Below are 25516 nucleotides of genomic sequence, written 5' to 3'. Positions count from 1 at the left end.
ATTTGGGCAATATTAGTCATACAGTCCCTCAAATCATCTTATGGGAGCAGGGAGTACCTCATACCTCTCCTTATTTAATTGCAGTGTGTGTGAGTGTGTGTGTGTGTGTGTCCAACACCACTTGGAAGGCTTTCTGACTGCTGCAACTTTGCTTTCTTTCGTGCACGCTCGGCTCGAGCTCCCATCCTATTAGATGTTGGAACGCATTCTGGGAGGAGCAGCCACAGGCCAAAATCTGAACAGAGTAAAAAAAGTGTCTCTGTAGGTGACGGATGCTTGAGCCGTAGTTTTCCTAATGTTCGACTCATTAGACTGTGCGCAGCCTTCACTCCAGTCACCCTGGCGAGCCGTGGCTTAGGCTAAACATACTTCCCCAAGCTCCCTTTGTAACACACAGAAAATAAAGGAAAGGAGGCTGAGGAGGAAACTGGAGCTACCCATCTCCGTACTGCTGAAGCTTTTGGGAGAGTTCGTTATTCTTTCAAACTTTACGGGAAGAAGGCGAGGAGGAGAGAATGCAGGCGCGCTACTCCGTCTCCAGCCCCAACTCTCTGGGCGTCGTGCCTTACATGAGCAGTGACCAGAGCTACTACCGGGCAGCGGCCGGTGGAGGATACACCGGGATGCCTGCTCCCATGAGTATGTACTCTCACGCAGCCCAAGACCAGTACCAGGCCAGCATGGCGCGTGCGTACGGACCGTACACCCCGCAGCACCAGCCCAAGGACCTGGTCAAACCTCCGTACAGCTACATCGCCCTTATCACCATGGCGATACAGAACTCACCCGACAAGAAAGTGACCCTGAACGGGATTTATCAGTTTATCATGGAGAGGTTCCCGTTCTACCGAGACAACAAGCAGGGCTGGCAGAACAGCATCCGCCACAACCTGTCCCTCAACGAGTGCTTTGTCAAAGTGGCCCGGGACGATAAGAAGCCGGGTAAAGGCAGCTACTGGACTCTGGACCCGGACTCCTATAACATGTTCGAGAACGGCAGCTTCCTGAGGCGTCGCAGACGGTTCAAGAAGAGTAATGTTCAGAAGGACAAGGATGACAGGCAAGGCAGGGACCTGTCAGGGAGAGGAGCCCCGGATCTGGAGAACGAGCAGCCCGTGCAGGGCTCACAGCCCGTGCGCATCCAGGACATAAAGACGGAGAACGGGACCTCTACTCCACCACAGGCCGAGTCACCCAGCCTGCCTGTTCCCAAAATAGAGAGTCCTGGCAGCAGCAGCAGTATGTCCACCGGCAGCCCTCACAGTGTGCCCTCCGCCCGGTCCCTCTCCATGGAGGGCCCCGAGCATCACCACCACGCCCAGGCCGCGGCGCAGGGCTTCAGTGTGGACAACATCATGACCTCACTCCGGGGGTCGCCCCAGGGCACCACGGAGCTCACGTCCCCTCTTATCGCATCTTCTAGGACAGGTATAACCCCCTCTCTATCGCTTAACTATTCCCCTAACCAGACGTCTGCTTACAACTCACCAAACTGCAACCAGAACTCAATCTCCACAAACTCTAACGCGACGTACCATTGCAACATGCAAGCCATGAGCTTGTACGCCGGGGACCGAGGAAGTCACCTCGCGCCCTCCACCACCGTGGACGAGACTCTGCCCGATTACTCCATCACCACGACGACCACATCCCCGCTCGGGCATGGCAACCTGAGCGCCGGACAGGACGGTGGTCAACATGCGCACCAGGGCCGACTTGCGTCCTGGTATGGAGACCTGGGACACCTGGGCACGAGCTACCCGGCACAGCAACAGAACTTCCACTCGATGCGAGAGATGTTCGAGTCTCAACGGATCGGTTTGAATAGCTCTCCGGTTAACGGAAATAATAGCTGTCAGATGGCCTTCCCCTCCGGTCAATCCATCTACCGTGCCTCCGGAGCTTTCGTTTACGACTGCGGCAAGTTCTGAAAACAACAAAAACAAAAATGTTTTTTTTTTTTATGAATAACTTTAATATATATATTTCCTCCTTTTTGTACTTTAACCTCCCTCATTCCGGTCCTTTATTCATCCCCAAATGGACTAAACAGATTGAGAGAGGTGAGATTTGTTCTGGTGTGTATGACAGACAGAGAGGCGCGTGTTACAACACCGAATAACACGTAAGTTTTTATCTCTCTCACTTTGGGAACTTTGTTTTTAAAGAGTGTTGCTTTAACATCCAACATTTTATAAACTTGTTATTCACTGTAAATTGCATATAGTAATTTATTATTAGAAAGTAAGGGAGTATAGTTGGATGTTGTGGAGCAAACACCCAAAAAGTTTTTCCAAATTCAGCTGCCTTAAATTGTCCTACATATTGTTATTTTATGAAAAAGGAGGGGAACTTGTATACCGACGTATTCTATAATTTTTTTTCTCCTATATTTGTTGAAAGTATTCTGAAGGCATTGCATTGTTTGTGTAATAAATTGCCATTCTATTTGATTTAAATCTGACTGGTTTATTAGCTCTCCGTAGAGGCCTATAGAGCCGGCATGCTTTAGAATGGGGGACACAATACAAAATAAAAGTTTGGCCTATTATTGCAAAATAAGATGGCATGGTGCCTTCTCTGGTCGTGCTTAAATATAATTCGTGTTTAGGCCTAATGGTTCAAATCATTTGTGATTTTAAAAGGCGGAGATATACTTGCGTAAACCTGGCTCTTCTGTATTTATAATGTAATATCTAAAACACAAACTATTGCACAAATCATCCCACACAGCGCTGACAAGATTTACGGTGGCTATTTAGAGCAATAAAGGCGTTCTATTTATTGTCTTGATGTTCTGATCTGGGGCCTTATGACCCTGCTACAATAACCGGGGCACATACGCGCACAGTTTGGGCCTGGCAGCACACGTTGCAGGACTGTAGTGAGTTGTATTAGTTTATTTTCTTGAGAAAGAAATGTCCAACCTATACAGTTTAAACGACGTGACAATCTTATGAGTTCTGGAGTTATGTCTAGGTACTTATAGGTGTATTTATTATTACAACGTAAAGCAATACAACACACACAAGTCTACAGCCACTAATGCGATTTACTGCTGTATTGAGTTTATTGTAATCTGATATGATGTAATATACAGGCTTGTTGCTGTGCTGGTAGTGTATTATGCAAGTACTCAGTGTGTATGATATATGTCCGTGTAATTGTTAGTTATTCTTGTAACGGATGTTAACATAACAAATGTTTCAACATACAGTCCCTCTCCTTAGGCAATATGGGATGTGCCATCGAGGAAAGTATGAACGTTGGGTCCAAAACCTCCAAATTAAAATAATGATTAGCAAGTTTTGTTTCTAACTTCAGGACTATCTTGAATACAGATTGTGCAATATTTGTGCATTTGACTTTCTTATAACCAAGCTAAAATAAGATGTAGGCTACTGGGCCTACTACTCTGACTTGGCCCATATTTGTGTAGTCAGCACAAATGAAATGTTCCACTGAGCTACAGAACAATCTGAAACAGAGGGGGAGACTGAGGAGAGGAAGAAAGTAGAGAGAGATTTACACAACGAGACTTAGTATATGTGTAATTAAGATATCACACTAATTTATATCATAAAATAATTATTATATATTGACGAGGGATATGGAGTAAATTTAGTGACAACAGAAGTAAGCCCTCTACGCATTGCTTGGTTTGTTTTCGCTGAGACGAGACCCTGTGTCATAATCCTAACCTCCAGGCCTTCTTTAATTTAACGGGTCCTTGGTGTAGGGTGAGCCGAGAGCCAAACGTTGTATCACGGCTATTGATGGAGGGCTAGGTCGCTGTTTACTAGCTCCGCGGTGCCAAGGTATCCGGTGTTGTTTGGAGTGACCACGTGTGTTTACGGACGCTTAGTTCATACCACTCATGCCTGAAATATTCTCTTTGCCAGATGTTTGGTTGCTGCAGCAACTCATTAAAGATGCAACAAAACAAGGCCAACACACACAGACACAGACACAGAGATAAACTTTGAATTAAAATTACCTGTAATTAATTTACGATTTTAAAATCTAATTATCAATCTAGGCAATGCAACAACAAAAAATACAGTCGCTTTCAAGAAAATACATTGAAACATGATATGTAAAATATGGGTGTAAATGTGTTATTTGAAACTATCTCCTTTTGCAGGCTTACATTTACATCATCAGTCTTCGTCATTATTATTAATATTTCCTATTAGTGGGGGGAAAAATCACTGCTAAGATATTACTGTAGCCTGACTGTTTCAATTGCAGATAAAACACATATGCAGTTAAACAAATTCACAACTAATTTAAAAATGGACTGTCTGCTGCACTGTTTGTGCAGAAGACAGTCAAACCACTTGGAACATTTGGAATGTTTTGTACAGGCGCGTGAGTGTGTGTCCGTCTCGATAATCACAATTGGTAGTCATTACAGCTTGTTAATTGAGTGTACAGGGGTTTACAGAAAACATCTGCTTGCTTATTGTGTTAACGACATTATCCGTCCCTTCCTCCACCGCCTCTAAGCATGTGGCCCTGGGTCTGACTATTAAACGGACTGACTGACTGGCGACCGCCCTTCCCAAATGGCACCCGGGCCCTGGTCAAAAGTAGTGCACTATATAGGGGAATAGGGTGACATTTGGGATGCAGAATGGGGCTCAGTCAGACATATGAGAGTAATGAATGTAGCCTATGCATTATATGGTGTCATTATATGACATACCTCCGCGCTGAGTCTGAACCTTGCTGCCTGCTGCCGGCGGCCCTGGGCTCTGTGGGTTCAGGAACAGGGGGAGTGGAGGAGAGGAGGAGGGGAGACATTTTAACTTTCTGACACCAGTGCTTTGCTGAGGCCCAAATGTTGTGCAGGTGTGTCCGTGGGGCAAGTAGGGGAGGCAGGAGGGGGTAGGGGAGGCAGAAGGGGGTAGGGGAGGCAGAAGGGGGTAGGGGGTTGACTTATCTCTGGTAGGCAGTGAAAAGGTGTCTTTGTTGTGATCGCTTGCACTTGTGAAAGTATTGGATTGAGAATGGAGAGAGCGAGCAGGGAACACTACACCGCAGCACAAATACTCCCCTGAGTATAGCCTGCTTGACAGCACAGGCAGCACAAACTAAAGTTGTTCCAGTCAGTCTCTCTGTGTTTCGGGTTAGCCTAGGCCTAAACAAAGCTAACATTGCTTATTAACCTGGATGTTTTTATCTACATTTTATTATGACGCATAAACTACTGGTGTATAGGTAATAAAAACAAAACCCTTCTAGTTTATTGGCTAGAGGCTTTAGCCTACCATTTACAGTTTTCATTATGACAACAAAAAAAGGACAAACTATAGGTCTATGCATTGGCCTAGACTGCATCACACCAATACAAATATATTTAGATTTAAATTAAATAGTGGCCTACCAATAATTCAATAAGCATATATTTCAAATGTTGATCCTCTCACTCATATATGGCTAGCCATAATTACGCTAATAGAAGCCATCAGATTATTTCCGAAGGAATAAACAAGCGTCACGTCGGCGCACAGAGATTGATGGCGCTCTCACGAGCAGGCCGGGCCAGGTCAGGAAGGAATAAAATTCAATCAGCGGCAGAATCATTTTTCATCGGACGGAAAAGGCAGAGCGCGAGGCGGAGGTCAATGGGGAGGATGTCAACAATGCTTCATGAGAGGGCGAAGCGACGAGCTGCCACTATATGAGCACGCAGTCGCTTTATAAAGCTGCATATACCTCTACTGGTCCAAAAGACTCTCACGCGTTGTTCACAGAAAAAGTGGAATACATCATGGATTATTACTGTTGACAAGTCAGAGATGACTAATCGATTAGTTTACTTGGACACCCTCCACAACACGCAGAAGCACAGAAATGCACTATTACATCATCATACATCAAACATAAATAATTGTGGAGATAGGCATCTCTTTTAAAGAAAGGTCAACTGTGTTCTATTAATTTTAAAGTGAGGGGAGTGCTCGTCTAAAAATAAAGCTTGTGATCCGTTTTTCAGAACAAATAAGGCGTTCTGCAGCTTAACACGTTGATAATATTGAATATTGCATGTACAATTCAGTTATTAAACGTGAATTAAATATGGTTTGTGGTTAAATACCAATTTTATTAACACAGATTACGTTTAATCAAGGCGAGGCGTTCTGCTGCAATAATGATGACAGGAATCGTCATACCTTTTCATTTAATAATATCAAAATAAGAAAATATTTAAGGAATTTAACTTACAAACTCTTCATTATGCGTTATAGTTATGACAATGAAATAATTAAAACAAATAGTAACATTCCCTCAAACATGCTGACTGCAGGCACTAGTCGAATAGGCCCATATAGGCTAATTAATTAAAGTATTATAACAACAACAGATACAATTTTCCAATTTCCAAGTATTCAACTTTATTGGGCAATTTGATACGTTTTTCACATTGCATAATGAGCTAAAAACAGAATTTAAAACTTAATGAGTGAACGTGAGAATGGCATGAAACACAGACTAGGAGGGGCTGTATGAGCAAGAGTTTATCAAATAAATGTGTAAGTCAACAGCAATTACACACACACACACACAAACAACAAGAGGATGTGTAACGCGAAGCTGAGACCCTCCCCTCGTCTTTAAATTAAGCTGTTAAGGCCTACAATCAAAACAATTCCGGGCGCCTTCAAGACAAACCTCTATGCCCCTCAATAACACGTCAACTCATGAAGATGTCTAATATATAAATTCACGGTTCAATCTCCGCTCTTCACATCTGTCTAACGCCTGTCTGATGCATTAAGACATATTTTACTCAGCACTGTTTAAGGTCGTGGTGGGGATAAATCTAACCACCGGAGCGTCAGTGTGTCTGTCTCCCCGCCCAGGCCGGTCCTGTGCGAGCAGGCCCCGGGGCCAGAGCCGGGGGAGACAGGGACCTGGGTAGGTCAAAACGCTTGAAGGCGCGCCATTTTCCAAAGCCCTCGGAAAAGTCAGAAGTGAGGGTGAAGGTTGCCACTGCCTCGCGGGGACGTTTAGTTCTACGACACGAGAGGTTCTATTACAATAGTGTAATTGAGCAAGGCTATAACTCTCTGCTAACATTAGCCTATCAACTGTCATAAACCGATATGCCAAACACCAATTAAAGGATTATGACTCAATATGTTGGCAAGAAAAGGAGAACATGAAACAGTAGGCCTAATTATCAATTTGTAAACTATGATTTTAGGCTAGGCCTACTCGATACAGTATTTATATAAGCTATAGGCCTACCCAAGTGACAAGAGAATGAAAAAGTGTAAGCCTTTGTGTGAGTTCTCACATTGTATTATGTGATTTGTCACATTATAATCGAGACTTTCTCATAGTTCTCTATTCGCTCGTCAGCTGGTGCCAGTCAGCCTATAGCACACTAAATGAACTAGGATAAAGACAAACAAACAAAATATTCGATTAATTAATGGTCATACCAGCATCAGCATTTGTGGCCCTTTCTGATGGTAATCTGCATCTGCTATGTTTTATTAGAGATAAATCCGATTGCAGAGTTCCACTTCCTAACCAATCTCCCATTTACTTGTTTATTTATCCGGGCAGTGGAGAATGTCAGAAATGCTAAGCACTGACAGGGTTCAGATGACTTATATGGGCGCCATTTCCGCTGTAACTGTCTCTCTATTCACTCTCTTTTCACTCTCTCACTTTTCTTTTAGTCCATTTAAAAAGTATAGGCCTATAGAGATAGTCTATCTTTTATTTGAAAGATTCACTCTACCATATCGACTCTGTTGCTTATAAAGAACAATTGATAGCTGATTTTAAAGGTTGGCCTACACCATGACACGAACAAACAAAAGGACATTGAAGAACATTCCAAACTGAAAATAAAATGATTTGTCTCAAGAAAATGTAGGTCTGTAGATAGATCAAATTGTGATAATATTTGGATCATATTTATAAAACCGAATAGTCCTAAAATTATTGCAAATGTTAAATAAAAAACGACGACGTCCTAGGCTAGATGATAATACTTATATGGCTTAAATAACATTTTAATTAGGCCTATATTCAAATTAAGGCAAATATATGAACACTTTTGCTATTATGCCTGTTTTTATAATGACGTGTAACAATAAGGACACGACGGTGGCAATTTCCATGTCTCAAAGAAAGCATGAATCTCCCTATTGGTTACTCCAGACCATTGGCCTATTGGTAAAAACAACAAAAGTAGTCTATAGGTCTTTGCTATAGTCAACCCTCTATGTCCCAAATTAGGAAAAGGATAAAGAACAGTGAGCGAAAATAACATATATAAAGACAATTTCAGGATTGTTAGATTTTTCCCAGTTTATTTTGCTCTCCTATTTTACTGTAAAACGTATTAAGGCCTATTTTAGTTTTCATAGCCAAAAATGTGGTGGCACACACTCCTCTCCTTTCGCGTTCTTCTCTGTAGTAACTCAAGCCTGGAACTGGGTGCCTGCATTCTGTTCCCGTGCGTTCTGAAAGCCGAGCATAGAGCTGCAGTTAGTGGCGGCGCGCGCCTGGGCCCGTGCACCTGTGTGCGGCCGGCGGGCGCGAGGAGGAGACCTGGCACAGTGGAAACTGGTGTGTTTTCGCTCGCAGCCGGGTTCCAGGGCCAACCTCAAAGCGCCATCTGTTACCAATTATGAGTCCACACAGATGCACCGCTGTCTCCGACGGTCAAACTGCAATGTTCTAGGTGTTGTCTTTGAGAAAAAAGAGAGCGAGGCAGGCAGGCAAACCCACCCTGTTTGTTCCCTCTTCGCAAACCTACTTTGAAACCCTCAATTTTCCATTTAAAATGTCAAACAGATTTTTCATAAAAAGATCCCACAACGGTTTTCATTTTATTAATATAATATGTAGGCCTACACCACTGAATCATTTCTGGGGCAATTATTTTTGGAAGTCAGGATGATGATTACATGGCCATTAAGATATAGGCTAGGTAACAACCTAACCTCCTTTCTAAGCTATTGTTCTGTAACAAAACTATTTTACAAACCATTAAAGTAAAGTAGGGTGGGATGTCTCTTGGCCTCTAGAACACAGAGGTTCGATGTTAGGGGTTCATATTCCAGCAGGAGTCAGAGACAAAACGACAGAGGTCATTACACAGAGTGGAGGCAGCCTCCTGTGCGCGCTGAGCTTGGACTGGGCACATAGTCAGAACGTCTCAATTGAGACACATTCTGCAGGAGTGGGATCCAGGGCTCGAGGAAGCGCATTTCCTGAGGAATGAACAGGGTTAGTGTGCTTGCGGGGAGAGCTGAGCGCGAGGAGGGAAGGGAAATTACAGGGGCTGGGGCTCGAGCGACCTCTGAGCAACCTGGGTGCGTTGGCACGAGGACCCTCTCAGACAACATTACTCTAGTCTTCTGACTCGCCTCAAGCTTGAGGTTTTACCTCTAAAATACCTTTTACAAGATTTAACCAAAGACATAACATATCTCCCCTATTTATAAGGTACACATTGTACACGTGTCCTCCAGTCTAGACACATCTTTGTGGAATAATGGCTGGGAGATTATGCAGTGCCAATTGGGTGACATAAAATAGCCTATCTTTATAAATAGGTATAATTATGTTATGTAGGCTACATATATTATATGTGGCGCTATGTGTCTATGTAATTATCAATACATTTATAACAAACAATGTATCTTAAGGGGAGAAGTGCATAAGATTTTGAGTATGAAAAGTGAAGAAAATAATCATATATATGGCCAACAAATGTATCAAAAGAACAAGTTTTATTGTACCAAAATGTTTACATTCTGAATTAAATATGTCAGATGGGAATACAAAAGATTTCACAAATGTTGAATAACATCTAAAACATATTTGTTGGACATCTTACAACAACAAATATTTCAAGATATACTTAATTTATTTCTAAAAGGACAAACTGCAACCTGTGACCTATAGGCCAGGCGATTAAAACAAACAAACATAAGACAACAATACAATCCCATATAGACCACAGACAATGTCGAATAAAAACAATTTAAAGTCCTATCACCATTATTGCTACTAAATCATGATCTGTGAGAAAAATTATATTAATATAAAAAATTAAAATAAGGAATGACCTTATTTAAAAGGCATCGAATAATCTTCCCTCACCATAGCAGAAGGCAAAACGACAGACGGAGTAACTTCATTTGGGACAGAAAAGTGAAGTGAAAAAAAAAGATCCAGACTAGTTTTATATTCCTTTCACCACACCGTGCGACTGTTGTTCTGGAGTGCTCAGACGATTGCCTAGGTTTGGGTTGATGCACAGACGTGGTTTTATGCGTTAGGGTTATTCTTCATGAGATGGATGTCAGCATCAACCATCTCTTTCACCAGCTCCTAAAGAGTCAAATAGAGGTTTAGTTTCGACACAGATATTGTCTATTCTAAACCTAACATAGCAGCCTAAATATTCATTTCCAAACACTGATAACCAAACAATAACTTAATAAAATGATTGGTTTGAATCAAAAAAGCCCTAAGACAAAAAATATGGAAATAATGGAGAAACAAAATGTGTTGTATACATCAAATCTGTTCAGAGGACTGCTGTCTCTTTATTCAGTCATGTTGATGTGATTTACTGTGGTTGGTAAGTGGGAGATTAGTCCAAGTTAGTTTGTTGAATCACACTTAAGCTACTTACTATTGCTCATATAAGGCTTGTACAGTATATGATTATAACCAGTTATAAGGCATTAGTTTAGCTACTTAAAAAGCTGCTTCACTTTCCAAGTTTATGTTGTGTTTACTGACAGCGGACTGACAACACAAGAGGAGAGGAGAAGCTGGCTGGGATGACTGTCATTGAAGAAGACCAGCATGCTGTGCATCTCCAGTTCCACCATGGGTTACGCGCACACACACAGGCGCACACACATGCGCACACACATGCAAGTACACACATGCACACTTACGCACACACGCAGAGTAAAGTGCAACACCCACCTCAAAAGTGATCTTTGCTTTCCAGCCTAACTTTGTCAGTGCCTTCGTGCTATCACCTTGCAGGTATTCCTGGGGAAAGAGAGAAAGAGAGAGAGAAACAAAAACAACTTATCATTCATGGCCACTAGAGAATGATGTAAAGAATGGGATAATTTAACAATCAGAGTTCAGCAGAAACAGTAGATTACAATAGATACAGTAGAAACAGTACATTACAGTAGACTTCCTGTTATAAAGACTTTAATTCCACCACTATCTATCGAAATCAAACACATGCATAACTCTCTATAGGATGTAAACAGATATTCAGATCCTCTGTCTAACTCTCTCTCACACACACACACACACACACACAGGTCAGTATCCCCTCTCTAGGGGAAAGGGAGGTCACAAAGTCTCACTGGCCATCAATCCCAGACTCCCCCTGCTCTCTCCCTCTCATCCAGACAGTGCCAGAGCATGATGAATTGTGGGACTCCGGTGGTGTAACCTCCTTCCTCCCTCATCCCCCTCTCTCCTCTGTTTCCCTGTTGTGTTCTGCACTGGGTTCACAATCCACAGAGACCCTGTCTGAGACCACCAACGATACAGCCTGGAAAATACCTCTTTCTCTCTCTCTGTCATTATTATTTTGTCACCTCCTCCTCACTCAGTTTAACAGTAAGTCATTTGTTGTTATCCGAAAAATCTATGTGTATCTTTGAATTGTACACAAGTTTCTTGAACAACCCTGTTAAGTTCTCATACTCAGTGTCAATATTTTTACAGTTGATTTAGTGGTAAGCTGCATATTTATTTCAGTAGAAGGAGAGTATGTATCAGTTACTCCCGATATGCTCATGTCCATGGCTGAATAGAGATGTGAACTTATAAAGGCAGATAGCTCTTTTTCTATCTGACACCCAAATGTTTGAAAATGTCTGTTTCTGGGTGATCTTATTACAGAGGAACGCTACAGCAGCATTAGACTAGCCTGTTGCTACTTCAGCCTTTTACAGAGCAGGCACCCACAGCCCTCAATCACACTGGCTCACACACTGTTTCACACACGCATGCAAACGCAAACTTTGATTAAAGGTTTTAACTACAAAACGTTTTTCATGTGTTATTTTTATTTGAAATGCAACCTCCAATCAATCTTCAAGTGCATTTAAAAAATATTTTTATTAGTAAAGTCTTTAAATCAGCCATCAGACAAAAGCTCGTCCCTCCTTTAGTAGTCAGTTCACAAAGTCCATTTGCAGTTCTACAGAGTTACACTACATTACTGACATTCAGTTCTGTTCCAGGCCTATAAACAGCTACATTTATATCATCATTATTACAGCAATGGATGTCATATAATTTATATAAGTATTATAATAAGCGTCTGCTAAATGACGTAAATGTAAATGTAATAATTATATAAAGTTATATAATTATATGAATTATAGGAGTTATTAATGGAGTGACTCCATAAGTACATTAATTATGTTACATTTTTATAGGAGAACATTTCGAAAGTGAAATTAATATCAGCTGTTTTTGTCACGAATAAAGGGGTTTCCAGGTGAGTTCGCCTCAGCTTATTTAAAGCGTTATAAAGCTCTTGAAACCTACCTAAACACCAGCCTGTTATCTGTTATAACACAATTAAACATGTGTCTAGAACGAACCTTCCTCAATGAAAATAATAGGTGAAACAGCATTCTCAAATAAGGCATATTAAAGTGAAATCGCATTATGCAACCATTCTTACAGCCATGTTGAGATCAGGGAAAAATAATGATGAATGTATAAATATTGAATAAAGAGGGAAAAATACAGAAAAGACCTCATTGAATCCCAGCCCCTACCAGGGACTGACTATAATATTCCATGAAGTGGCAGTATGTAGCCAGAGATGGCACTGCTGAGTGCTAAAATCCAAACAGCATCATCATTATGCCCCACCTCACCATGACAACATTACCCTCTCCTATCAACATACCTGACTGAGGTGAGGTACACTTCATGTTCATGAATTTCTCTGATTGGTCAGTAGTCAGATGTCCATCTGTCTATAAGACCGTGAATACAGTGTATTTATACTGACAAAGAGCTGTCAAGTCCTAACACACTGAAGACCATAGTGAGAACACACTTTATTTCAGTGCTCCCGCATCACAAAGTGTGCCGCTCAAAATCCAGATAATCTATTATGAGTCATTTTGTACATGGTGGATATCACACGTGAGGGATCACACACACACACACACACACAAACACACACACACACACACGCACGCACACGCACACACACACAGAAATTCAACCTGCTCAGAGATTTAAAACCTAACTAGAACAGAGCCAACTCACCCCTAACGGACAGAGCATGTACTGAATAATTCAACAAGAACTGCTAACAGATGGGGAACTATATAATCTTCATATGGATCTGATTTGGAACAGAACCCAAGTTTGTGGTATATCCTGTTTAAAATAGTACTCTGCACGTCTGGAAATATGCAACAGTGATAACAGAAATGGGTTCTAGAAAATGTGCTATGTTTAGTGGATTGCTCTCTGAAGACAGAAGATTTGTGTAAATATTAAATTTGTAGGGGCTTTAGAATTAGATCGATAAAGATATATCACATGCATCCACACGGTGCGATCTGACCATGATCTGTTCACAGTCCATAAACCACGCCATGCATCATGGGTAGTGTGTGTTAGTCGCGATGGTCGCAGAAGAGGGATCACATAGGGGGAGAGAGAGAGAGACACAGCAATGACATAAACTGACTGTATACCTGATCCCAAGTTAATCAACTATATGAATGACCTACAGCCGATGTTGCTTTCCCAGGCAACGCAAGTATCAATAAAATGTTAGTTTCCATCTGAGGTGAATCCGGAGACACTATGAGAAATTGATGTTTCCTCTGAGTATATGGAAGCGCTGATGAAACCGTTTTCCCTTCTCTTCAGGTAGCCAGGAGCAGCTACAACCACTGATATCTCATCGCACTACATCCTAATAACCTCATTGCCACAGTTGCCTAACCATCATCAATATCATCGTCATCACCACCATTGTCAACATCATCGACACCTGAATCCTCCCTCCCCTCTTCCTTTCTACTATTAAAGGTGTAAACCGCTCTCTCTGAATGTGATCACGGTCGATAAAGCCCACAGGTGATTAAGGCACTCTGAGTTGGCATGTAACGCTAAGGAATTCCAGTATCACTGAAAGTCCTGTCAATAAATCACAGCAACCCTTTCACACAGCAGAGAGAGAACACTACACACATCCCAACCATAGCCAAAGAGCTCTTCGACCCGTTGAAGGGAAAGAAAGTTCAACATCCTCATAGAGACCTCTCTCTCTCTTTCCCTCTCTCACACACAGAAACATTCACAGGGGACAGGCTCTGAGGCTCTGATGTGGTTTGGAGAGGCCATTGGAAGTGCTTCTGGTATTTGTATGACCATGGACATGAGGATGGATACAGACATCAAACAGTAGCAGCAATGAGACAGCAGTAGTTCAACTCAGAGTAAGTCTGGACCCCACAGCCTCAGCTGTCTCAATGACAGACATGATTTCCCAGAAACCTTGGCCCTTTGTACGGTCACACAGATGAAGACTGAGTGTGTGTTTGAGAGAATGGTTTGTTAGCGCTCTGGTCCAGGTGTGAGAAAGGCTGGGAGGGAACGAGAGAGTCGGTCCAGGTATGCAGGTGTGGATCTAAGTGACAGCTCTACTCTACTGAACAGTAACTTATCTTTCACTGGTCACTTCTCTACCCACACATCCCTCCATCTCTTTTTCTTTGCCCACATTAACATACTCCCAGTTTCTATAACAAGAAACAAAAAGACTGGGAAGAAAAGAGAAAAGAGTGAAACAGAGGGGGAGAAAGAGCCTGCTGGTTTCTCCCCAGGACTTCTAGACGGTATTAGCCACTCCCGTAAAAAGTTTAAGTTCAGGATCCTACCAATGAGAGATGGAGAGTTCCAGTCTGTGTGTGTATGTATTCCTGTGTGTGACGGGAGACAGCAGGGGGTGTGTGAGTTAAATCACAGGTTTCCTCCACCGTCTCCCAGTGAGGCTCGGCCGACAATGTGTGAACTGAACTCTAAAGAGTGGCCCTGTCTCTCTCTCTCTCACTCACACACACAATTAGACTGTTAGAAGCATCATGTATATTACATAAGCTGGGAGCTGTATTTAAAATGTGAATTTTGAGTGAGCAATGTATTGATTATCAAAGAAAGAGACCAGTCTCTCTATCCCCCCCCATGATGATTGTTCTTCATCGGTGCTCATTAAAATTCCTGGGGGAGCTGTGTGATAAATATTTACGTGGTTGAGGACACACTCTAAACACTCTTGAGGAGCGGAGTTGAGGCTAGCAGCAGATAGCACTAAGTGCCCCAACGCCACCGCTAAGCATTCTGCCTGCCCTTCACCTCCAAGGAGATTTGTATATGTGAAGTACTTACTGTCAAGATAACCAGCACAGGGAGAGAGGGGGCAAGATTGATAGTGCAGCTAGCCAACCGTATGGTGTGTATGTGTATGTGGTGTGTATGGTGAGTATGTGTGTGTGGTGTGTTTGTGTGTGTGGTGTGTATGTGTGTGTGGTGTGTATGAGATTTGAAAACGTTTAGAAATGAACATGCACACACACATTAAATTGTTATTGTCACATGCACAAGTACATTGAAATGCTTAACGTGCATGCTCTAACCAACAGTGCAGTTATCAATATCCAAATAGAATAACTAATATTTTTTAGATCTTTTTTTTTTCTTCCAAGTATATAGATATACACACACTGAACAAAAATATTAACACAACAAGCAACAATTTCAATGATTCTATTGAGTTACAGTTCATATAAGGAAATCAGTCAATTGAAATAAATTCATTAGGCTCTAATCTATGGATTTCACATGACTGGGCAGGGGCACAGCCATGGGTGGGCCTGGGAGGGCCTGTTTCCCCAGTGGGAGAATGAGTTTTTCCCAACAAAAATGATTTTTAACAGAAATAATCCTCAGTTTCATCAGCTGTCCGGGTGGCTGGTCTCAGACAATCCTGTAGGTAAAGAAGCCGGATTTGGAGGTCCTGGGCTGGCGTGGTTACACGTGGTCTGAGGTTGTGAGGCAGGTTGGACAAACTGCCAAATTCTGTAAAACGACGTTGGAGGCGGCTTATGGTAGAGAAATGACCATTCAATTATCTGCCAACAGTTCTGGTGGACATTCCTGCAGTCAGCATGCCAATTGCATGCTCCCTCAACTTGAGACATCTGTGGCATTGTGTTGTGTGACAAAACCACACAGTTTAGAGTGGCCTTTTATTGTTCCCAGCACAAGGTGCTCCTGTGTAATGATCATGCTGTTTAATCAGCTTTTTGATTTGCCACACCTGTCAGGTGGATGTGTTATCTTGGCAAATGAGAAATACTCACTAACAGGGATGTAAAGAAATTTGTGCAAAAAATTTGAGAGAAATAAGCTTTTTGTGCATATGGAACATTTCTGGGCTCTTTTATTTCGCTCATGAAACATGGGACCAACACTTTACATGTTGCGTTGTGAGAAGGGCCTTGGTCATGGAGGTGACCAAGAACCCTATGGTCACTCTGACAGAGCTCCAGAGTTCGGAAAGTATTCAGACCTCTTGATTTTTTCCACATTTTGTTACGTTACAGCCTTATTCTAAAATTGTTTAAATAATTTTTTACCTTCAACAATCTGCACACAATACCCCATAATGACAAAGCAAAAACAGGTTATTATCATTTTTTGCTAATTAATAAAAAAAAAAAAAGAATATATCACATTTACATAAGTATTCAGACCCTTTACTCAGTACTTTGTTGAAGCACCTTTGGCAGTGATTACAGCATCGAGTCTTCTTGGGTATGACACTACAAGCTTGGCACACCTGTATTTGGGGAGTTTCTCCCATTCTTCTCTGCAGATCCTCTCAAGCTCTGTCAGGTTGGATGGGGAGCGTCGCTGCACAGCTATTTTCAGGTCTCTCCAGAGATGTTAGATCGGGTTCAAGTCTGGGCTCTGGCTGGGCCAATCGAGGACATTCAGAGACTTGCCCCGAAGCCACTCCTGTGTTGTCTTGGCTGTGTGCTTAGTGTCGTTGTCCTGCTGAGGTCCTGAGCGCTCTGGAGCAGGTTTTCATCAAGGATATCTCTGTACTTTGCTCTGTTCATCTTTGCCTCGATCCTGACTAGTCTCCCAGTCCTTGCTGCTGAAAAACATCCCCACAGCATGCTTCCACCACCATGCTTCACTGTAGGGATGGTGCCAGGTTTCCTCCAGACATGACACTTGGCATTCAGGCCAAAGAGTTCAATCTTGGTTTCATTAGACCAGAGAATATTGTTTCTCATGGTTTGAGAATCTTTAGGTGCCTTTTGGCAAACTCCAAGCGGGCTGTCATGTGCCTTTTACGGAGGAGTGGCTTCCGTCTGGCCAACTCTACCATAAAGGCCTGATTGGTGGAGTGCTGCAGAGATGGTTGTCCTTCTGGAAGGTTCTCCCATCTCCACAGAGGAACTCTGGAGCTCTGTCAGAGTGACCATCGGCTCCTTGGTCACCTCCATGAACAAGGCCCTTCTCCCCCGATTGCGCAGTTTGGCCGGGCGGCCAGCTCTAGGAAGAGTCTTGGTGGTTCCAAACTTCTTCCATTTAAGAATGATGGAGGCCACTGTGTTCTTGGGGACCGTCAATGCTGCAGAAATGTTTTGGTACCCTTCCCCAGATCTGTGCCTCGACACAATCCTGTCTCGGAGCTCTACAGACAATTCCTTCGACCTCATGGCTTGGTTTTTGCTCTGACATGCACTGTCAACTGTGGGACCTTATATAGACAGGTGCGTGCCTTTCCAAATCATCTCCAATCAATTGAGTTTACCACAGGTGGACACCAATCAAGTTGTAGAAACATCTCAAGGATTATCAATGGAAAAAGGATCCACCTGAGCTCAATTTCGAGTCTCATAGCAAAGGGTCTGAATACTTATGTAAATAATGTATTTCTGTTTTCTATTTTTACTACATTTGCAAAAAATTTATTAAAACCTGTTTTCACTTTGTCATTATGGGGTATTGTCTGTAGACTGCTGAGGATTTTTATTTATTTAATCAATTTTAGAATAAGGCTGTAACGTAACAAAATGTGGAAAAAGTCAAGGGGTCTGAATACTTTCCGAAGGCACTGTAAATACTTATGGTAAAATTCTAGTGGTAATATATACATGTAAGCAGGAGTAATAGTGACCAGTAGCAGGATAAAATAGATAGGTACTAATGGTAAAGACAATCAAATAATCAATGAACAGTAGAGTAGTGGTAGAAATAAATCTAATCAATAATCATTTTAGCAGCAGCGTAGGTGTGAGGGGGAGCAGCAGTTGTTATGGCCAGGGGATAGATGCTGTTTAGGAATCTGTTGGTCTGAGCCTTGATGCACCAGTACCGTCTGCCGGACAGGAGCATGGAGAACAGTCCATGTAAGCATGGAGAATGCTCCAACCTCAGGTGTTACTAACCTGATTCATCTTATCAACCTGCTAATTATTAGAATCAGGTGTGCTAGATTAGGGTTGGAGCAAAAACCTACAGAACGGTAGCTCTCCAGGAACAGGGTTGGGCAACCCTGTGCTAGGCCGTACACCCCACCCTCTGTAGGGCCTTCAGGTCGAGGGCGGTGCAGTTGCCATACCAGATGGTGATACAACCAGTCAGGATGCTCTCAATGGAGCAGGTGTAAAAGTTTCTAAGGATCTGAGGGGCCATACCAAATCGTTTCAGCCTCCTGTGGGAGAAGAGGCCCTGCCGTGCCTTGCTGTGCCTGACTGTGCTGGTGTGAGAGGACCATGAGAAGTCCTCAGTGATGTGGACACTGAAGAACTTGAAGCTCTTGACCCTTTCCACTGTGGTCCCGTCGATGTGGATGGGGGTGTGCACCTGCCCCTGAAGTCCACGATCAGCTCCTTGGTCTTGCTGACTTTGAGGGAGAGGTTGTTGTCCTAGCACCACACCACCAGGTATTTGACCTCCTCCCTGCGTGGCGGAGGTGTTGCTGCCTACTCTTACCACCTGGGGTCAGCCCACCAGGAAGTCCAGGATCCAGATGCAGAGGGGGTGTTCAGTCCCAGAGTAAAGAGCTTGGTGACGAGCTTGGAGGCCACTATGATGTTGAACACTGAGCTGTAGTTGATGAACAGCATTCTCACATAGGTTTTCCTCTTTTCTAAGTGGGAGAGGGCAGAGTGGAGTGCAATTGAGATTGCGTCGTCTGTGGATCTGTGGGGGGGGGGGTATACAAATTGCAGTGGGTCCAGGGTGTCTAGGATGATGGAGTTGATGTGTGCCATTACCAGCCTTTCAAAGCACTTTATTATTACAGATGTGAGTGCTACAGGATGGTAGTCATTGTGGCAGGATGCCTTACAGTTTTTGGGGACAGGAATGATGGTATTCAGCTTGAAATGTGGGGATTACAGACTAGGACAAGGAAAGGTTGTAAATGTCTGTGAAGACGCCTGCCAGCTGGTCTGCACATGCCCTTAGGACACGCCCTGAGGACACGCCCTGGAATACAGTCTTGCCCTGCGGACTTATAAGTGTTGACCCGTTTAAAAACCTTACTAACGTCGGCCTCGGAGAAAGAGAGATCACCCAGTCCTCCGGATTAGCAGGGGCCCTTACACATGGCTCTGTGTTGTTTTTGTCGAAGCGCGCATGAAAGGCATTGAGTTCGTCTGGCACACACACACCGTTAACATTCTCATTAACCACACTATTCAGACCTGGACTCCCCACTACTGTTCCAGAGGCTTATTGTCTGTTACTGAGAGGGGGTCACACAAAGACAGGGGCCCTGTTCTGTTACTGCATTCTATTACTCCTGAGGACGGGAAACAGATCATAATTCCGAGAGTCAGCAGAATGCGCTGGGAGAGGGAGAGAGATTGAGAGATGAAGTGAGTGAGAGAAAGAGAGAGTTGAAGTGTGTTTGTCTCCTTATTGTGAGTGTGCATCTGTCTCCTCAATATGCATGTTTGTCAGATACTGTGTTGGTCTTGTCTACGTGTGTGTGTGTGTGTGTGTTTGTGTGTGTGTGTAATATGTCTATCAGCCTCAGGTCGTTTCCTATTTTTTGTTGTTATATCAAAGCAGACATGATTTTCCCTATTTAAACAACATTCTTCTCAACCACACCACTGAAAGACTGAAAGATCAAAAGGAGAACAACAGAGGAAGAGAGAAAGGATGAGAGAGAGGGAGAAAGAGTCATTCTGCTCTTATCTTAGTTGATGTGTAATTTCAGTAATGCTCGTGCACTGAGGGACCAGAGTTTGGGACTGCTTTTGACCCATGGACCTCTATGTTCCTCTATGTTCCTCTATATTCTGATAGGGTTATTCTACTAGATGTGTCGGCATCGAGTAATAGATGTGTCGGCATAGAGTAATTGTCTCTGCCCCCCCAGTTAGGGGGAGTGATGAGCTCTACAGCAGTCTCACAACTCAATCGCTGGTTGAAAACTGTTTTCTGCCCCTCCAAAAATATCGAATACGTAGACAATTGGCCTTCTTTCTGGGACTCACCTACAAACAGGAACAAGCCTGGCCTGCTGAGGAGTGACGGACTCCATCCTAGCTGGAGAGGTGCTCTCATCTTATCTATGAACATACACAGGGCTCTAACTCCTCTAGCTCCACAATGAGATAGGGTGCAGGCCAGGCAGCCTGCCAGCCTAGTGGAGTCTGCCACTAGCACAGTCAGTGTAGTCAGCTCAGCTTTCCCCATTGTGACCGTGTCTGTGCCTCGATCTAGGTCGGGAAAAACTAAACATGGCAGTGTTCGCCCTAGCAACCTCACTGGAATAAAGACCTCCTCCATTCCTGTCATTATTGAAAGAGTATGTTATAATATCTCACATCTCAAAATAGGACTACTTAATGTTAGAACCCTCACTTCCAATGCAGTCATAGTCAAGGAACTAATCACTGATCATAACCTTGATGTGATTGGCCTGACTGAAACATGGCTTAAGCCTGATGAATTTACTGTGTTAAATGAGGCCTCTCCTCCTGGTTACAGCAGTTACCATATCCCCCGCGCATCCCGCAAAGGAGGAGGTGTTGTTAACATTTCCGATTTACAAAAAAATGAGCTTCTAGTCATGAAATCTATGCAGCCTACTCAATCACTTTTTATAGCTATTGTTTACAGGCCTTCTGTGCCGTATATAGCGTTCCTCACTGAGTTCCCTGAATTCCTATCGGACCTTGTGGTCATGGCAGATAATATTCACATGGAAAAGTCAACAGACCCACTCCAAAAGGCTTTCGTGCCATCATCGACTCAGTGGGTTTTGTCCAACATGTCTCCGGACCTAAGCATTGCCACAGTCATACCCTGGATCTAGGTTTGTCTCATGGAATAAATATTGTGGATCTAAATGTTTTTCCTCATAATCCTGGATTATCGGTCCAACATTTTATGTTTGCAATCGCAACAAATACAGTGCCTTGCAAAAGTATTCATCCCAATTTGTAAGTCGCTCTGGATAAGAACGTCTGCTAAATGACGAAAATGTAAATGTAAATGTAATCCCCCTTGGCGTTTTTCCTATTTTGTTGAATTATAACCTGTAATTTAAATGGATTTTAATTTGGATTTCATGTAAATGGACATACACAAAATAGTCTAAATTGGTGAAGTGAAATGAAAAATATAACTTGTTTCAAAAAATTAATAACGGAAAAGTGGTGCGTGCATATGTATTCACCCCCTTTGCTATGAAGCCCCTAAATAAGATCTGGTGCAACCAATTACCTTCAGAAGTCACATAATTAGTTAAATAAAGTCCACCTGTGTGCAATCTAAGTGTCACATGATCTGTCACATGATCTCAGTATATATACACCTGTTCTGAAAGGCCCCAGAGTCTGCAACACCACTAAGCAAGGGGCACCACCAAGCAAGCGGCACCATGAAGACCAAGGAGCTCTCCAAACAGGTCAGGGACAAAGTTGTGGAAGTACAGATCAGCGTTGGGTTAAAAATCCCAGTGGCTAGATGTGCCAAGCTTATAGAGACATACCCCAAGAGACTTGTAGCTGTAATTACTGAAAAAGGTGTCTCTACAAAGTATTGTGGTAGGCATGTTGTGTAAATCAAATGATACAACCCCCCAAAATATCAATTTTAATTCCAGGTTGTAAGGCAACAAAATAGAAAAAATGCCAAGGGGGTGAATACTTTCACAAGCCACTGTATGCTTTGGCTACAAATACGAGTATAGGATGACTCAACAACATCCATGCTTTTGTCACTTCTAGATTACACTACTGCAATGCTCTACTCTCCGGCTACCCAGATAAAGCACTAAATAAACGTCAGTTAGTGCTAAATACGGCAGCTATAATCTGACTAGAACCAAAAAAATTGATAATATCACTCCAGTGGCTTCCTGTTAAGGCTAGGGCTGATTTCAAGGTTGTATTGCTAACCTACAAAGCATTACATAGACTTGCTCCTACCCATCTCTCTGATTTGGTCCTGCTGTACATATCTACACGTACACTACGGTCACAAGACATATACCTCCTTATTGTCCATAAAATTTCGAAGAAAACAGCAGGAGGCAGGGCTTTCTCCTATAGAGCTCAATTTTTATGGAATGGTCTGCCTATCCATGTGAGAGTCTTTACTGAAGACTCATCTGATCAGTAGGTACTATGATTGAGTGTAGTCTGGACAGGGGTGCGAAGGTGAACGGCAAGGCACTGGAGTGACCAACCGCCCTTGCTGTCTCTGCCTGGCTGGCTCCCATCTCTCTACTGGGATTCTCTGCCTCTGACCCTATTACGGGGGCTGAGTCACTGGCTTACTAGTGCTCTTCCAAGCCGTCCCTAGGAGGGGTGCGTAACGTCGTGCCAGGCTTTTTTCGCTATACTCGACTTGCATGGGTTGAGTCGCTGACGTGATCTTCCTGTCCAGTTTTGCGCCCCCTCGGGCTCGTGCGGTGGAGGAGATCTTCGTGGGCTATACTCAGCCTTGTCTCAGGGAAGTAAGTTGGTGGTCTGTTGATATCCCTCTAGTGGTGTGGGGGCTGTGCTTTGGCAAAGTGGGTAGGGTTAAAGCTCTAGGACCATGCCTCAGGACTACCTGGCCTGATGACTCCCTGTCCCTAGTCCACCTTGTCGTGCTGCTGCTTCAGTTTCAACTGTTCTGCCTGCGGAGATGGAACCCTGACTACCTGCTGTTTTTGACCCTCTCTCTCTCCATCACCTGCTGTCTCGACCTCTGAATGCTCGGCTATGAAAAGCCAACTGAAATTTACTCTTGAAGTGCTGACCTGTTGCACCCTCTACAACCACTGTGATTATTATTTGACCCTGCTGGTCATCTATGAACGTTTGAACATCTTGAAGAACAATCTGGCCTTAAAGGCTATGTACTCTTATAATCTCCACCCGGCACAGCCAGAAGAGGACTGGCCACCCCTCAGAGCCTGGTTCCTCTCTAGGTTTCTTCCTAGGTTCCTGCCTTTCTAGGGAGTTTTTCCTAGCCACCGTGCTTCTACATCTGCATTGCTTGCTGTTTGGGGTTTTAGGCTGGTTTTCTGTATAAGCACTTTGTGACATCTGCTGATTTGAATAGCATTTTGATAGTGTTCTGATTGGATTCTGATAGCATTTTGATAGTGTTCTGATTGGATTCTGATAACATTTTGATAGTGTTCTGATTGGATTCTGATAGCATTTTGAGAGTGTTCTTAGAACACTTATGCTAATAAACATTGTATTTGTGCCTAGACACAAATAGAACAGAGATATAACTTCTATTAGTGTTCTGATAAGGTTCGAGCAACATTAATGCTCTCAGGTTTCTCTGGATGTCTGCATCCTACAGGTCTATATGATCATTCCATTTCTGAAGCATTGATACTATGCATTCTAAGCCAAGTTTGTTTATTTGTGTGTGTGTTGTGAAGCTGGCCTGTCTTGGCCCATGTTATCACTAGCTCCATCTCCACTCACCCCATAGCCCTCATATACACATATACTAAAGATACCATATAGACTACATACCAACCTCCATTCATACACCTGCTTTGGCAAAGGCGTCACAGAGGAGTGAGGGCCAGGGCAGCTGAGGCAAGTGCCCTTACACCCACCCGTGTGTGTGTCACAGAGGAATGGGTCGCAAACTAATGTTTGTGCACACGCACACACACTATGATGGAGTGCAGGCTATTGGGGTGCTGGGGGTATTCTTCAGGGCTGAGGTAAGGGGTAAAGTGAGGTGGTTCCACTAGAGATCAACACGAAGCCTTCTGCTGTCTACTGCTCTTAGCGACACAGGATTTACTGCTGCTATTAGTCTCTATACTCCTCCTGTTGCGCTCTCCTAGAATACTAGGAAATACACACAGTCTTGTTTAACTAACCTTGTGGGGATACACAATTGATTCCCATTCAAAATCCTATTTTCCTTAACTCCTAACCCTAACCTAAACCCTAACCCCAAAACCTAACCTTAACCCTAAACCTAACCCTAATTTGAACTCTAACCCTAAAATAGCCTTTTTCCTTGTGGGGGCAAGGCGAACTGTTCTGGTCCTCACAAGGATAGTAAAACCAAACACACACACTGACTCTTTCTTTCTGCAGAGGAATAGTTGAGGAGCTCTTTAACCAATGGAATGCATGGAGTTTACACACACCATTTGGATAAACCCTGTGCAAGGTGTGTGTGTGTGAGAGAGAGAAGCAGAAGGCTTGAGCGGGCATGCCCATTCATCCTGGGTCATTGCATCTTGAACTGTCCCCCCTTCCCTCCTTCCATACCCCCTCCTCTTCTCCTGCCTCACCCCCGCCTTCCCTCTTTCCCTCCTGCCTCACCTCCCTCCTCTTCTCCTGCTCCACCCCCCTCCTCTCTCACCCCCTTCTGCCTCACCCCTCCTTCCCTCCTGCCTAATCCCCTCCTGCCTCACCACCCCTCCTCTTCTCCTGCTCCACCCCCTCCTCTTCTCCTTTCTCACTCCCTTCTGTCTCACTCCCTCCTGTCTCACCCCCTCCTGTCTCTCTTGTCCCCTCCTGCCTCACCCCTCTTTCCCTCCTGCCTCACCCCCTCCAGCCTCACCACCACTCCTCTTCTCCTGCCTCAACCCCCCCTTTCCTCCTGCCTCACCCCTCCTTCCTCACCCCCCCTCCTCTTCTCCTGCCTCACCCCCCTCCTCTTCTCCTGCTCCACCCCCCTCATCTTCTCCTGCCTCACCCCCCTCCTCTTCTCCTGCCTCACCCCCTCTTCTCCTGCCTCACCCCCCTCCTCTTCTCCTGCCTCACCCCCCTCCTCTTCTCCTGCCTCACATCCCTCCTGCCTCACCCCCCTCCTGCCTCACCCCCCTCCTCTTCTCCTGCCTCCCCCCTCCTCCTATCCTGCCTCCCCCTCTCAGCCCTAGTCCTGGGTTACCTATGGGAGGAGTAGGGAAAAGAAACATGAGAGGAGGGGAAAGTGA

The 25516-nt window shown here is 43.8% G+C and overlaps 2 protein-coding genes across 3 annotated transcripts in view; one reads left to right on the top strand and one right to left on the bottom strand.

The window, feature by feature from the left end:
• Positions 1-515: 515 nt before the first annotated feature.
• Positions 516-2450, top strand: LOC311130857 (forkhead box C1-A-like; the record flags this gene model as incomplete). Its single annotated transcript, XM_084163665.1, has 1 exon — positions 516-2450. The coding sequence occupies one exon, from the start codon at positions 516-518 to the stop codon at positions 1929-1931; it is 1416 nt and encodes a 471-aa protein (XP_084019791.1). The 3' UTR covers positions 1932-2450.
• Positions 2451-9746: 7296 nt separating this feature from the next.
• The window catches only part of gmds (GDP-mannose 4,6-dehydratase), a 153665-nt gene continuing 137895 nt past the window's right edge, over positions 9747-25516 (bottom strand). The window contains exons 9-10 of one of the 2 annotated variants that reach the window (XM_084163195.1): positions 10978-11046; positions 9747-10368 (exon numbers count right to left, since the gene is read on the bottom strand). In XM_084163195.1, the coding sequence (XP_084019321.1) occupies positions 11030-11046 (17 nt within the window). In that variant the 3' untranslated portion in view covers positions 9747-10368; positions 10978-11029. The remainder of the gene's footprint in view (positions 10369-10977; positions 11047-25516) is intronic. The other variant, XM_084163196.1, reaches the window with a different exon arrangement.

Source organism: Coregonus lavaretus (genome assembly GCF_964263955.1).
Source record: "Coregonus lavaretus genome assembly, chromosome: 6".
Lineage (NCBI taxonomy): Eukaryota > Metazoa > Chordata > Actinopteri > Salmoniformes > Salmonidae > Coregonus > Coregonus lavaretus.
Note: the sequence above shows the minus strand (reverse complement) of the source record. Positions and strands in the feature narration are given on the sequence as shown.